The sequence below is a fragment of the Chiloscyllium punctatum genome, chromosome 4 (assembly GCF_047496795.1).
Source record: "Chiloscyllium punctatum isolate Juve2018m chromosome 4, sChiPun1.3, whole genome shotgun sequence".
Taxonomy (NCBI): Eukaryota; Metazoa; Chordata; class Chondrichthyes; order Orectolobiformes; family Hemiscylliidae; genus Chiloscyllium; species Chiloscyllium punctatum.
The window spans coordinates 94,678,220-94,693,959 of record NC_092742.1 but is presented as its reverse complement, the minus strand read 5'-3'; the positions used below and the strand labels follow the sequence as shown (position 1 = coordinate 94,693,959).

The window sequence follows — 15,740 nt, the reverse complement described above, 5'->3', positions numbered from 1 at the left end:
ATTATCAAGTAGTCTGTTTGGTACCGTGCAAATCTCCGCATTCACTGACTTGGACATGAAATTTTCACAGGCAGGTTTAGAAAGCAAAAGTTAAAAACTAACCCATTTAACTACACAATCTCTTAGCTTAATTAATATTGCTTTTGACATTCTCTGCACTCTTTCTTTCATAGGAAATTTCATAAGAGCCTGCTTCAACTCCAATCGCAGTACATATACTATGTGCGTGGTACCACTAATCTATTGTTCTTTTCAGCTCAAAGTTTTGCAAGTGTGTTTGTTATATTTGGTTTCCCATAAACCAACATTGTTGGAAGAGAAAGAAAGAAAGAAGAAAATGGTTTTTCTTGTGAATTGAGCTAAAAAATTCTGCAATGGATCCTGATATCAAATTTTGTTTTCTTCTGCAAATATTCATCATTACATAAAATATATTCCCTGATATATTTGCATAAGTAGAAACTCAGTAATCATTTTGGAACCGTGTAACAATTAAAGTAGGCATTTGGATCATTCTGTTCTTTGAAATCTGTAATGGTTTTGGTGGCCTACTTTCACTAATCCAGATGAATGGTGTTCTTATGTGGACATGAGTGAGTGATAAAAATACAGAACAATAAAGATCTCCCCAGACCTGTGAATGCCAATGGAGAGTCTGGTATTACTCTTCAAGTCAGAAATAATCTCTGAGGAAAGAGATGTCATAGTGAAAGTGTATTTTCTTAAACAATTTATCCAACACTAGTTGGAAGGTAGAAAGTCATCAAGGTGAAAAAACCAAAAAGGTGAAAACAGAAATCCTTTTGGGGAGAATAACAAAACTTATTCAAGGTGGGCATACCTGGAAGAGAAGTAGCAATGAATTAAACAGAAGGGATAGTTGTGATTTGAATATGAAGGAGTACAGCCTGAAACAAAATGCAACTTTTGATATGTAGGTAAATCTACAAGGCAACAGGACTGCAAGACACACATTCAAATGAAATTGTGTTCTTCACTTGGGACATATTGAACTGTTACTATTGACTCAATGTGATGCACTGACCTTTCAAAAAACTTGCGTTGAACAAGTTTCTGAAGGGTTTTGTTTTGGGTCCCTTCAAAGCAATCCATTCTACAGAATGAATCAATTAAGGCATCTAATTAAAGGAAAGGATTACATGTTGTTACTTTATATCAATGCAAGGCCCTGCACTAATGATCCTTGAGCTATGAGGTCAAATCATAAAGCACCTGGGGAAATTGTGTTCAGTTAGTGAGAGTCGTGCTAAGCCATATAACTATCTGATTACTGTGAAAATGTATTTTGTTAACTTATACTATTAAGTAAGCATGTCTTGCTTAGTTACTCCAAACAATACAGTTGCCTTTTAATTCACTGGCAAACCACACAGTTACACTAACCTGCTATACAAAGCTGGATAAGAAAACAACTAGACTGATCATAATATAAATCCAAGCATCAAATGTGGACATTCCAAATTCTGCAACCAATTCAGAACAGATAGGTAAGTATTCAGTGCAAGGCCTTCCAACTTACTGTGCCACTTGATAAGATCAAGCCTGGTCTGATTATGTTTCAAAATCCAAGTTTCTATCTACCTCAAAAATGTCTGATTGCATTGAAAGCAGCAATTAATCTATGTTTAGCCTAAAGATATTTAATACAGTCCCTCCATGACTTCTGAAGCAAAGTTCCAAAGCCACACAAGCCTTTGAGAGAAAAATAATATCTGCATCTCTATCCTAAAATAATGACATCTACTTTGAAATTAGTCCCCCTCAGTTTTAGACTCACTCACAAGACGAAACATCTATTTCATGTCCACCTGGTCTAGACCATTCAGAATTTTATACACATCAATTAAGTCACTTCTCACCCAGCTAAATTCCAGTGAAAGCAACAAAGGCTGTGCAATCCTTCCTCCTAAAACAACAAATCATTCTAGATATCATGGTATTAAACCTCTACTGCACCACTTTGGCATCTCTATTTAAGTTCAATACTTTTTTTGACAAAGTATAGCAGCCATCAAGTCTTCTTGATTATATGGTGTGCCTGAATATTAACATTTTGTGAACTATACACTGGAACATTCAAATTCCTATTTTCCTTAAAATTCTGAGGTAATTTTCTACTTTAAGTAATATTCTTCTTTTCCAATATAACCTCACAGTTTCCTGCATTATGTTCCATTGTGTAAATTTCTGCCAAATCATTTGAACTCACTATATCTGACAGCAAACTCTTTATGTTTTTTTATTGCATACTTTCCTACTTATCTTTGTGTTGATAATGCAAAGTCATCAAAATGGGTAGTATTCATCTGAGGGCATGAGGGAGAGGGTGTTATGGCCTAGGCTGGATCTCTCAAAATATCTTGAGAAGGTAGCTTAACTTTTACTTATTTTAAAGGTAGATGTGAAATGGGTGTTCCAGGTGCAAGATACAATTTGTTTAAACACTACAGTTAAAACATGAACGAAGGAAAGTGCAAGTTAGAGTAATTTACTTTTGGAAAACATAACCAAATACTTAACTAATTAACTGTTTAAGTATAGTAACATCCCATAACATACCCCTTGGCAAAAAGATAAACTCAAACACAGATTCTTAGAGGCAGAAGGAAAAAACATCCAAAGAGATTTCAGATAACGTCAGTTAGGAATCCTTTACTGCAACTTGCAACCCATCTGGTACTCAAAAGATCTTGTGCCTGCTACAGGTAGAAAAACTAGAATAACCTGAACTAAGAGAATTGGCCATACCCCTTCCTTTATTAAACTTTTAAAAAAAGCTGTCACCCTAGACTCTTCAATGTCTCTGCCTTTACAATCTCTCTTCAAAAAACACCCAGGATAAAATAACCTTTTAAAAGTGACAGAGGACAGAACAGATTCAGCAGAATCACCCTGGATCTTCTATTACAGCTATAGTTTTATGATGTTGAGACTGTTCTCCTTGGAACAGAGGAGTATAAGTGGAAAGGTATCCAAAATTAAAGGACATTTGAACAGAAACATGCCTATGAACTGTTCCCATTAATGTAAGGATCGGGAACCAGAGGGTACAGATTAAATGTAATTGGCACTGCAAGGAAATATGTTTTCACATGAGTATTTGGATTGTTAAAACTGAAAGTGCCTAATGGGTTCTTTACAGTCTGATCAAAATGAATACAAAAAGATACCTGTGTTTTGATATAAAGCAAATTTATTTGTTTAATCGACTTGAGATGTATGCAAACTATTGAATGAATCAATTGGCTTAAACTACTTTAGATATATTCAAATGAGTATCACTGCTTCCTGTCCATTGGGAGACTCCTGGTTGATGGCTGGCCCTGGGAGCTTTATCTCAGTTTCCATGGCCCTGACCTCATGAACCCCAGTCCAATGATCTTGATACCTTCAACACAGATGATTTAGACCATACGTAAGCACATACACATTCTTCTAAAGTCTGATTAAACATGTGATGAAGTTTAAGATTATCTCATGCTGAACTGGTGGTCGGTTATGCATGGACTTAAAAGCTTCTACAGCTCTCCCTTTACCTTTATCCATTTTGTGGATACTTCTTTAGCATCTCCAATTGTAATTTTTACCTCCTTCTCACCAATACCACTTTCATTGTTTTAAAGGAAGTTTCTCTATGGATTATATGTCAGTACCTTATCATTTAAACTATGCTTCTTGTGCAATCTTCCTTGGTCAACACAAAGAATTCCAAGCTATTAGTGCCTCGTAACCACTTAATGTTAAATATCATTAATCCCTGAAAGTGAAACATCATGAGGTCCTTAAAGCAAAAGAACATTTGATGTGACACAATTTTAATTAATATCATCCATATAATCATTTGGTAGAATAGAGATTGATTGTACTGTGTGAGAAAAGAGTGCTGATTGGTTGACAAGTGGACTTTGACTGGTAGAGGTATTTGCTATGGAGAGCGCACCAGTTAGATAATAGTGACAGTTAACTATCAGATTTTGTTTAAATTATAAGCAAGGCAGATTGGTGCTATTGATCATGGCATTTCCTGATGTGAAGCAGAGTACTGGAGTCACTTATTATTGTGAGATTGTTTTCCAGAAAATGATTCACATATTTTAATCCTACTGCTTGGTAAATACAATAAAATTAAAAAGCAATTGATACAACAACTTTTTATCAATTGTGAGACTTCAAGAGAAATTTTGCATTATAATACAGTATCCACATTTACACAGATTTCTTTTAGAATGGAACATTTGAAAAATTTGCCCCATTTGTTCAGAACAAGCACCAAAATTGTACAAGTAGAATTTCACAACACAAGGTGTGACTATTTAAAACAGAATCTCAGGGGTGCAATAGCAGTAATTGTTAGTTACTCTTAACTGCTAATTGTACTGTGTAGGTAACACTCATTAAATAATGAGGTGAAATATATGTGCATTCTCCTTCTAGCTGCAAGGAACAGCCCTCGTGTGTTTCTTCACCACAGTGTGGGCCTGACATTCTGAAATTGGCTGTTAACATGACTTCTTACACCTTTCAATACTATTTAGCAATTTATTATTAATGGTAGATTGACGTTTAACATTGGGCACCGTGTTTTACTTTTGCATGCTGGAGGCATGTGGCATACAAACCTGGCATGATACTGGCACTGAAATTCATATACTGTATTACTCATTTTTGTGAAATGCAAGACATCCCTTTGGCTACATTGCACCTATATTACTGCATGAAATCAAAATTTCTCACAGATTCTTGATACAGTGGCCTGGAAGGACTGGGTCTTTCAAGACTGTTGCATCACTGTAGGAGATTTCTGTATGATCCACTGCTGCTAGAGGGTGTAATGGCAAAGGGGCTCGGAGTTCCTGATCGTACTTAGGGTGCCTTGAGAAAGCTCAAACATGCCAAGTTGCAGCTCCAACAGCCTTTCTGTGCATCATGGCTCGCTGTGCTTCTCACTCATTGGAGAGCTTTGCTCCTGCTGGTCCACTGTTACTGTCAAATGAGGGCACCAGCGCTGTTCCACAGGGCTATGATGACACCAGGTGGCCACTGTGTGATCTTTGGGGCTAGCACCTTCATGACAATCACACTGTCTCCATCATTATTAAGTGATGCAATCCATTACTTGAGACACATCATTCAATGGATGTCTTCTGTTCATGGCTGCTTGAGTAGTTCCTCTTCTGTTTGGCAGGTTTTTACATCAGGGCAAACTCAGTCATAGTCATAGAGACATAGAGGTGTACAGCATGGAAACAGACTCTTCAATCCAACTCATCCACGCCAACCAGATATCCCAAACCAATCTAGTTCCACCGCCAGCACCCACTCCACATCCTTCTAAACCCTTCCTATTCATATACCCATCGAGGTGCCATTTAAATGTTGCAATCATACTAGCCTCCACCAGTTCCTCTGGCAGCTCATTCCATACACATACCATCCTCTGCGTGAAAAAAATTGCCCCTCACATCTCTTGCATAGCTTTCCCCTAAACCTATGCCCTCTAGTTCTGGACTCCCTCACCCCAAGGAAAAGACTTTGTCTAGTTACTCTTTCCATGTCCCTCATGATTCTATAAACCTCTATAAGGTCACCCCTCACAGCCTCTGATGCTCCAGGGAAAAACAGCCCCAGCTCCCTATAGCTCAAATCCTCCAACACTGGCAACATCCTTGTAAATCTTTTCTGAACCCTTTCAAGTTTCACATCATCTTTCCGATAGGAAGGAGACCAGTGGTCAGCACTGCTGCCTCACAGCACCAGGGGACCTGGTTTTGATTGCAGCTTTTGGTGACTGTCTGTGTGGAGTTTGTGCATTCTGCCCTTCCTGTCTGCAGTTTGGAAGGATGCTCTTTATAGGGCTGGTGAAGACTGAATGACCTCTTTCCACACAACAGGGATTCTATGATTCTATGAAGTTGGGTACAACACAGTAGGCAGATGCCCACTAGCAGTTCTCTGACTGCCCACAGCCTCACCTGCCACTGACTCTCTCATCTACATCAGCATGACTGTAAGGTACCCACAGATTTTTTATCTCTGGCAAGCACGTGATTAAACTCTCAATGCAGTGAGTGTAACAGTGCTGGTGTAGCGTGCTGGTGTAGGACAAGAGTGCCACAATGAACTGAGGTGGTCCAATGAGGAGATAGTGAAGACTGCAGATGCTGTAAATCAGAGTTAAAAAGTGTGGTGCTGGTAAAGCACAGCTGGTCAAGCAGCATCCAAGGAGCAGTAAAGTCAATGCTTTGAGCGTAAGCTCATCACCAGGAATGTCAATCTACCTTATGCTCAAAAAGCTGACTCTCCTGCTCCTCGGATGCTGCCTGACCAGCTGTGCTTTTCCAGCACCACGCTTTTTGACTCTGATGAGGCGATGTTGGCTGAAACATATGGAGTGTGCTCACGATTCTCTGAGGCAGTCTACCTTTCAAATGAAGATTAATAAAAAATTCCCACAGTGATGATTTTCAATGTATAGCAGGCTACCATGGCAGCCAGAAATGCCAGCATGGGTGAAATTCCTCTGCACCTTCCATGCCCAGCCATCTAGACTCTGCATCAGAAATGCACCCCAGCTGGCCCACCCCTGTCCCAGCTCCTGGGTTGCCAGCTCTGCCTTCATCAGCAGAGGAATCTCAAGCACTCCATTCTCAGTCATGGCTATCTTGTAAGCTCCTTTGTCCATCAGGCATAATGTGACTGAAACTGAGGCTTTCCATGGTGATGAAGAGACTCGCACAATCCAGGCTGTCCCTGTCTCATGAGTTGTCAGCGGCGACTAATTCCTCATTTTCCCATGGATTCTGCAAGAGGAATAAATGCAGATTCTGATGACATGTGCAGCCTGAGATCTATGTAAGAGAGAGAGAGAGAAGCATTTTGCCCTTCAACTTCCTTTTGGGGCCTTAACCACTCTACTTTCCCATCTGCACTTTGATAGTATAAAACACACATTCAGCCTTGCAGGATGATGAGTGCTATTAATCCTTTATGTCATTGAGTCCAGTCTCGCAGATGGAGTCTGTAGCCTTTCACTTCCACAGCCACCATCATTGATGCTGCTTTGTTGGTGCATTCTGGCCTTTGTCAGCCATCAGCAGGAAACAGAATCGCTCTGTAATCCCAGGCAATCTGCAGGAGGTTGTAAGTGTGCCTTTTTTGACTCATGAGGCATTGAATTAATTGAACTGTCACATGTGCAAACACAGCAGAATTCTTAGAAGACACTTTTGATGACAATGGAGAGTTCTTCTGCATGGAACTCAATGGTTTTCTACCAATGCTGAGCATTTCTGTTATAGTGCTTTGTCAGAAAAAGGCTGCCTTAAAAATTTCAACTTTTCAACTGAGTTGTCTGACCTTGAAATGCATGACTTTGCTTGTATTGGGTCTGGTTAAGCAGGTCACCTAACAGCTGAGCAGCTTCAACCACATGTCACAGAATCAGTTTTCTTAAAGCACAGAACAATGCCACTTGGGCCTTTGTACATCTGCCAGCTCTCCGAATGAATAATACCTGGTGTCATTCTCTCCCATCTTTACTGTAATGCTCTTTACTGTAATCCAAAGTCAAAATGCTTGCTGCCTAGAAATAGTTTTCATACTTTCAGCATTGCTTCTTCCAACAGTTACCTTATGGTGGCTCAGTGGTTAGCACTGCTGCCTCACAGCGTCAGGGACCCAGATTCAATTCCAGCCTGTGGGCGACTGTCTGTGTGGAGTTTGCACATTCTCCCTTTGTCTGCGTGGGTTTCCTCTGGTGCTCTGGTTTCCTCCCACAGTCCAAAGATGTGCAGGCCACATGAATCAGCCATTCTAAATTGCCCATAGTCAGAGGGAAATGGGTCTGGGTGGGTTACTCTATGGAGGGTCGGTGTGGACGTGTTGGGCCAAAGGGCCTGTTTACACACTGTAGGGAATCTAATCTAAACCTGTGTTCTTTGCTTCCATATCCTCCCACCATAAGAAGCAGTTTGCCCCTATTTGGTCTATTTAGACAACTCATCATTTTGAATACATCTATCCAATTTCTTCTCAACTGTTTCTTATCCAGGGAGAATAGTTTCAACCTTTACAATCAATGCATGTAACTAAAGTTCTTCAACTCTGGAATGTTTCCTGCAGCTCTAAGCAAAACCTTCACATATTTCCCTAAATGTGGCATCCAGAACTGGATGTAGCATCTCCAGTTGAGAGTGAACAACTTTTAATATAATTTAGCATTCCTTTATTACTCTTGTTCTCTTATGTCCCTATTAATGAGCATGCTTTGCTAACAGCTCTTTTAACCTGCCCTGACACCTTCAATAGCTAAAATAAATATACAGCGTTTACTTCTGGTCCTGCATCCCTTTCAGTAATGTAACCCACTATTTGTATTCTTTCTTCATCTCTTTCTGATAAAAGTAAATCATTTCAGACTGCATTCTGTGACATGAGCCTCCTGCCACATGAATTGGGTCAAATATTAAGTGTAGATATGAAATAGAATTTTTTTTATTAACAGGCAATTATTAGATTATCTGGGTATTTAATGTATATGATGCAGCCCAACAATAGCCAAATTGAAAATAACCCCAGCAGTTACCATATTATAAGTTGGTTTGAAAAAGACAATGTACTACTACATAGTAATACTATGTTATTGCTATTTTACATCACAACCAGGACAAGAGTCACTGACACAATTCCTCTGACCATCTTAAAAAGTAAATAGAGACATAGAGACATAGAGATGTACAGCACGGTAACAGATCCTTCGGTCCAACTTGTCCATGCTGACCAGATATCCCAACCCAATCTAGTCCCAGTTGCCAGCACCCAGCCCATATCCCTCCAAACCCTTCCTATTCATATACCCATCCAGATCTCTTTTAAATGTTGCAATTGTACCAGCCTCCACCACTTCCTCTGGCAGCTCATTTCATACACGTGCCAGCCTCTGTGTGAAAATGTTGCCCCTTAGGTTTCTTTTATGTATTTCTCCTCTCACCCTAAACCTATGCCCTCTAGTTCTGGACTCACCCACCCCAGGGGAAAGACCTTGTCTATTTACCCTATCCATGCCACTCATAATTTTATAAACCTCTATAAGGTCACCCCTCAGCCTCCGACATTCCAGCGAAAACAGCTCCAGCCTATTCAGCCTCTCCCTATAGCTCAAATCCTCCAACCCTGGCAACATGCTTGTAATTTTTTTCTGAACCCTTTCAAGGTTCACAATATCTTTCCAGTAGGAAGGAGACCAAAATTGCATGCACTATTCCAAAAGTGGCATAACCAATGTCCTGTACAGCTGCAATATGACCTCCCAACACCTGTGCTCAATAGTCTGACCAATAAAGGAAAACATAGCAAACAACTTCTTCACTATCCTATCTACCTGCGACTCCACTTTCAAGGAGCTATGAACCTGTACTCCAAGGTCTTTTTGTTCAGCAACACTCCCCAGAACCTTACCATTAAGTGTATAAGTCCTGTTAAGATTTGCTTTCCCAAAATGCAGCACCTCGCATTTATCTAGATTAAACTCCATCTGCCACTCCACAGTCCATTGGCTCATCTGATCAAGATACTGTTGTAATCTGAGGTAATCTTCTTGGTTCCACTACACCACCAATTTTGATGTCATCTTCAAACTTACTAACTATACCTCTTATGCTCACATCCAAATCATTTATATAAATTATGGAAAGTAGTGGACCCACAGGTGGCACTCCACTGGTCACAGGCCTCCAGTCTGAAAAAGAACCCTTCACCACCACCCTCTGTCTTCTACCTTTAAGCCAGTTCTCTATTCAAATGGCTAATTATCCCTGCATTCCATGCAATATAACTTTGCTAACCAGTCTCCCTTGGGGAACCTTGTCCAACACATGACTGAAGTCCAAATAGATAACATCTACCACTCTTCACTCATCGATCCTCTTTGTTACTTCTTCAAAAAACTCAATCAAGTTTGTGAGACAGGGTTTCCCAAGTACAAATGCATATGGTTGATATATCTGAAAAGATTTGCTACCAGGGAAGTCAGGATACATGGCAGAAAGGGGCACAATGGTTTGGGCATAATCTCAAACTGAGTATTGACTATTTTTGCAGACTTTTCAAAAGGCAGTGGTAGGTGGATGGAAAAGAAGTGGCGCATTAATGAAGAAATTGACATGTCAATTACACTAATAAAGATGAATTTATGCATCATTTGTATCACTGCTAAGAAGCATGTCCACACTGACACATATCAAGATTAATGAAAAGGCTGGGTTCTAGATGAATTTTCTTTGAAGATTGAGACAAATAAATTCCATGCTAGGAAGAAATAATACTGGATTGTATTTATAGTTATCATTACATGCATTTGAATATCCACTTGTTTTTTAAATGGGGATTTAAAAGTTGCATATAGTTTTAAGGTGGAATTGAAATAGTACAACTTTTTTATTTACCATATATGGTACAGTATAATACACATTATTAAATTAGTCAAGAATTGTTACAAAAATATTTATAAGCAAGCGTTAAAAGTTAAGTGGTGGAGCAATAAAGACTGGAGAACATTGACGGGGGTCCTTTCAAACTGGGCAGTATGCTCTGCACCCAGTGGTTTTCAGTCTTTGGGAATCAATCCTCAGGAGGTGTACTAAGTTTGCTCAGTTTGCACACAATGACGCTTTTCGTCTGTAAACTTTCAACCACCTGGCAGTTAAAATATTGAGGCAGGAGTTTTTCGTGGAAGTAAGTAGAATCGTTACTCTTTCGTATTTCAGTAGCGAGGTAAATCGTGGCCCCTTGCCTAGCGAGATAGCGAAATGTTTCTAATAATGCCGGGTAGGAAACTGAGCTGTAAACAATATCCGAACCGAGTATGATGTCGTAGGCAGTCGGAAATTTAGTTTGGTCTTCACCCCATGTCAGGGCACGAACTTTCACACGATGTTGGCAGGCAGTGGGAATATTGATAGAAACATTGTTTTCAATTTGCTTCAGGATGTTTGGTTTATCTGTCATGGTTACATCTCCACCTGAAAAGAAAAAAAATAGATTCCCTTAAATGGTTTGCCATCGATTACTGCTTCTACGTTGTGATAAGGAGGCAAAAGGCGACACTCTAAAAGGAATTATCACTAAATAATGCCCACCTGCAGTGCCAGGTAGCTTTATGCCTTGTTATTTTACCTGGTGCTGATAGCCTGTATTTACCGGGCAAACTCTCATTTTGCATCCTATCCCTCATGAAGACAACAACCGTTATGTAGTTCTACTAAAGCCCCACCGCTGTTTGCAGATTTCTCTTTATTAGTCTATGCTTGCTCATCAACAAAGTGATAGAAGGAGTCATTAAACTAGAATTACAGAGGAATCAGCAGGTCGTTGACAAACAAGTTCTGGTTCTGCCAAGGACACTCAACTCCTGCCATCATTGCAGCGTTGGTCCAAACAAGGGCAACAGAACTGAATTCCAGAGGAACAGTGATGGTGACTGCCTTTGACATCAAGGCAGCATTACGTTGGCATTAAAGAACTCAAACAAAAACTGAGTCAACGGGAATGGGGGGAAAACCTTCTATTGCATGAAGTCACACCTGGCTCAAAGTTGGAGTTATTAGAGTTCAATTATCTCAGTTCAAGGACATCACTGGAGAAGCTCCTTACAGCAATGTCGTCAACCCAATATCTTCAGCTGGTTCATCAACGACTGAAACTTCATGGGCTTGAAAGTTGAAATGGTTCCCTGTGCAAGTTTGCTGTTAGACCTGATGGAAATTTTCGGCGCCTCCTATCATTATTGCAGCGCCTGCGGTCTTTTATGCATTTACCTTAATATTTACCTCAATTTACCTGAAGTGCATGCAAATGTTTTACCAGTGAAAGCCACATTTAATTCCAAGCTTGAGTGACACTATCTATTCATAGGCCTAAGTGGAAACATGTCTCTTGCGTTGACAGTCTCAAAGACAGACAGGTGCAGCATCTCACAACTTCACTCACATGAAACAGGCGAATAACTACCAATAAGAAATTAGCCGGGTCATGTGACATAAAGATCTAACAGCATGATACATAGATGCGACCAGCACGACCACTTCAGGTGAATGTAGAATCATCCAGGCTGCTATCTGTGGTCAAACATCACTGAACCATCAACTACGCTCTTCCCTCAGCCAACACCAGTGAGTTCGCGATAAATTAGCGATAAGTGCAGGAGACCTGTCCGCAAAAGTGGGACAAAACCCGCAGATGTGTCTGTAGAGATGCTTAGGGAGTCCCCAAGGACTGCAGCAAGGCGAGATAAATGCAAAACGCCCCTGCTTCCAGAAATCTTCACACCGGCAGGCAGTGAAAGGGTCTGCTTGCCGTCTACTTGAAGCGATATGTGGTCACGCTGGTACTCTGATTTGGGTGGTGGGATTAATGTGAGGTTAGATTGCTTTGTGCAGAGTCAGCAGATCATTTCCAGCGGTGAAAAATTCCCTATGGGCATGTCATACAGGAAAGGTTTCAGGGCTGAAAATCCGACTTTAAATTCTAAGATTTTCAGCAGAGGCAAAACAGGCCTCTCAATCCATAGAACATAAAACATAGAACAATACAGCACAGAACAGGCCCTTCGGCCCACGATGTTGTGCTGAACATTTGTCCTAGCTTAAGCACCTATCCATGTACCTATCCGATTGCCACTTAAAGGTCGCCAATGATTCTGACTCTGCCCCTCACACAGACAGTGCATTGCATGCCCCCACCACACTCTGGGTAGAGAACCTACCCCTGATATCCCCCCTATACCTTCCATATACATGTTTACCAATGGCAAGGGAGTTTAACCGGTATCATATCTCAGTCATCTATGAGTGTTAGAATGGTCACACTGCCCAGCAGATACAACAGTGTCATTATGGTCCCGATTAGCGTCTTTTATTAACAAGGCTTTTGCCCGAAACGTCGATTTTCCTGCTCCTCGGATGCTGCCTGGCCCACTGTGCTTTTCCAGCACCACTCTAATCTTGAGTTTGATATTAACAGTCGTGCGGTTTCTGCCACTTACCGAGTAAAGTCGCTAAAATCCCTACGATTCCGGTCCCCGATCCCAGCTCAATCACCTTCTTGCTAGTGAAGTTGATCTTCTCCTTCTGAAAGTACTGGCACAGGGCAACACCCTGAAAATGTGGAACACGTGCCTTAGAAGCGAAACACACGGATCGCAAAGCCAGTTGTTGATCGTCACTTAAACAACACCAGCCTCCCTTCCATCGCCAACCGAGGAGGGGAAGGAAGACTCATAGGGTCACACCTCGAATGTACGCGTGCCCCAGGATTGCTGATTCAGCACCTTCCAGGAGCAAGGGTGGATCTCCACCCGCTCCGGCCCCGTCCCTTCCCCCGCATCACCATCCCCTGCCACCACTCCCAAAGCCCCAAAGTAACAAATGGGGTTGTGGCACCGAGCGTCAAAAAAGTGAAAGACGCCGGCCCTCGGTGGTCCTTGCAGCTTGAAATCCTTCTTTAAATATCAACCAATGAATCTTCCCCTGATGTGAACCCCTCCAGAAGGATGGGGTCCACTTCGTGGGAGGGGAGTGGGGTTTGGGGCGGGGAATTGCAAGACCAAAGTGCAAAACACACCCCTTTGATAGGAACAAGGGCAGATTATTTACCGCGTTTCACACAGCTCCTGAGTGAACCCGGGATTCCTGTCAGATACACACTGGGCTGCCTGGATAGGACGTGGAAACGCATGACCCAGTTAAACTATCGTCGTACATTACGGTTACGGACCCTTCGGCCCAACTGGTCCATGCCAGCCTAGTTTCCTAAATTAAACTAGTCTCATTTTGCTGCATTTTCCCCATATCTCTGCACCTTTACGGATGTATGCACCTGTCTAAGTGCCCTTTAAACATTGCTATTGTACTCGCCTCTATGAGTTCCTCTAGGGACTCTTTCCACTTAACGCAAGAAAAACGTTGCCCTCTCAGGACCCTTTCAAATTTTCCCCCTCTCATTTTAAACTTATGCCCTCTAGATTCCCGTAGCCTGGGCAAAAGGACTTGGCCCATCACCTTATCCATATCCCACCTCATGATTTTATAAACCTCGGTAAGGTCATCCCTCAGCATCCAACGCTCCAGGGGTAAAAAGAAAGAGTTCCAGCCCATGCAGACTCTGCTTATTACTCAAACCCTCCAGTCCCGGTAACGACCGTGGTGTGGACAAAAATGGGACAGATTGCTGATGTATCCCCCAAATCCGGGCGGTTATTTCAGACAAGGAAGAGCGGCTGAACGCCTCCACAAACTGCCCCAGCAACATTGTAATAGATGTTGACACTCAAGACGTGACACAGAGGCGGCTCTGCCTGCATTTTAATCTTCCCTTTGACTTACAGCTTCCCAGACATAAGCAGAAAAGCCGAGGTTAGCATTGATGAATCGAGAGATTCTGAGGCTGTATCCGCAGAACTCGTATTTATTCTCATATACGATGGAAATTGAGGCGCCAGCTTCGTCTCTCGCCACATCGTCCACTCTCCAGGCGTAAGTCATGTTCTTTTTTTTTCCCCAAAGAAATTCCTCTGGAATTCTTTTGCCCCTTCGGGAACGGCGGCGGGATTCTGTCCGGCAGCAGGAGTGGAGATTTCTGGTCGCGGATGAGTTTGCATTTATATAGCCCCACTGTAGTTCCCCAGAAGTCTTCACAGCCAATGAAACGCAGTCACTCCCGCTGTCCGGGCAATTGTTGCAGACAAGCTTCCTCGAGCAACATGGCTAACTTAACATGAGTCACGGTGAGGATGGAGGGAAGAGCATTGGGATGGCTCAGCGACGTTTCACAATCAAAAGTGTCCCGGATCGGTTTTACAGTCACCGGGAAGCGGTGGCGGCAGTCAGCAGAATTTTTTTTTTTGGGGGGGGGGGTTCATAGATTAGAGTGGTGCTGGAAAAGCACAGCAGGTCTGGCAGCATCCAAGGAGCAGGAAATATTTTTGGAGCCCGTTTTAACTTAGCAGAATTTTATTGGTCAGTCTGTTGAATCTTTTGGAGATGCCGGTGTTGGACTGGGATGGACAAAGTTAAAAATCATACAACACCAGGTTATAGTCCAACAGGTTTAATTGGAAGCACACTAGCTTTCGGAGCGACGCTTCTTCATCTAGTGCTTCCAATTAAACCTGTTGGACTATAACCTGGTGTTGTGTGATTTTTAACTTTGTAGAATCTTTGTGCAGGTTCAACTGGATTCTTTGTTGTTAACGATTATCTCAACACTCTGATCACAATTAAAAACGCAAGAAAGGGACGTCATATGAAACATGAAGAGAGTCCAGTTGTTAGGAAAAGATGGGAGAGCAATGCGCGGTCGCAACTATCCATTATAAAGATAAGCTCACAGCATGTGGGGACTAATGCACGCAGCTCTCCTGCAATGTTCTTCAATGTTTATTGGAGCTCTGATGGTCAGATACAGTCAGCCCTCAACCAGGAAGCAGTGCCAATGACTTCCTTTTCAGGCCAGATGACGGGGAAGGGCCCCGGAAGAAGTGTGGGGAAACGGACGATGAAGCCATGTATCTTTCAATCAAAAAAGAAAGCTCAAGCACAGCGCAGATGGGAGCGACTGAAGCTTGAAGGCCAACGAAAGCAACAATTTGTCCTTTATTTTTGGAGCCCGTTTGTTAGTTTCCTGTCTGAAGCGGGGAGAACAGAACGCTTTTATTCTGGCACGCT

General features: G+C 41.9%; 1 protein-coding gene across 1 annotated transcript; it reads right to left on the bottom strand.

The window, feature by feature from the left end:
• Positions 1–10,638: 10,638 nt before the first annotated feature.
• Positions 10,639–14,558, bottom strand: LOC140475990 (EEF1A lysine methyltransferase 3-like). The gene is made up of 3 exons (XM_072567892.1): positions 14,400–14,558; positions 13,061–13,172; positions 10,639–11,039 (listed from the first exon to the last, which is right to left on the bottom strand). Exons 1-3 carry the CDS (start codon positions 14,556–14,558, stop codon positions 10,639–10,641), a joined length of 672 nt encoding a protein of 223 aa, XP_072423993.1.
• Positions 14,559–15,740: the final 1,182 nt, after the last annotated feature.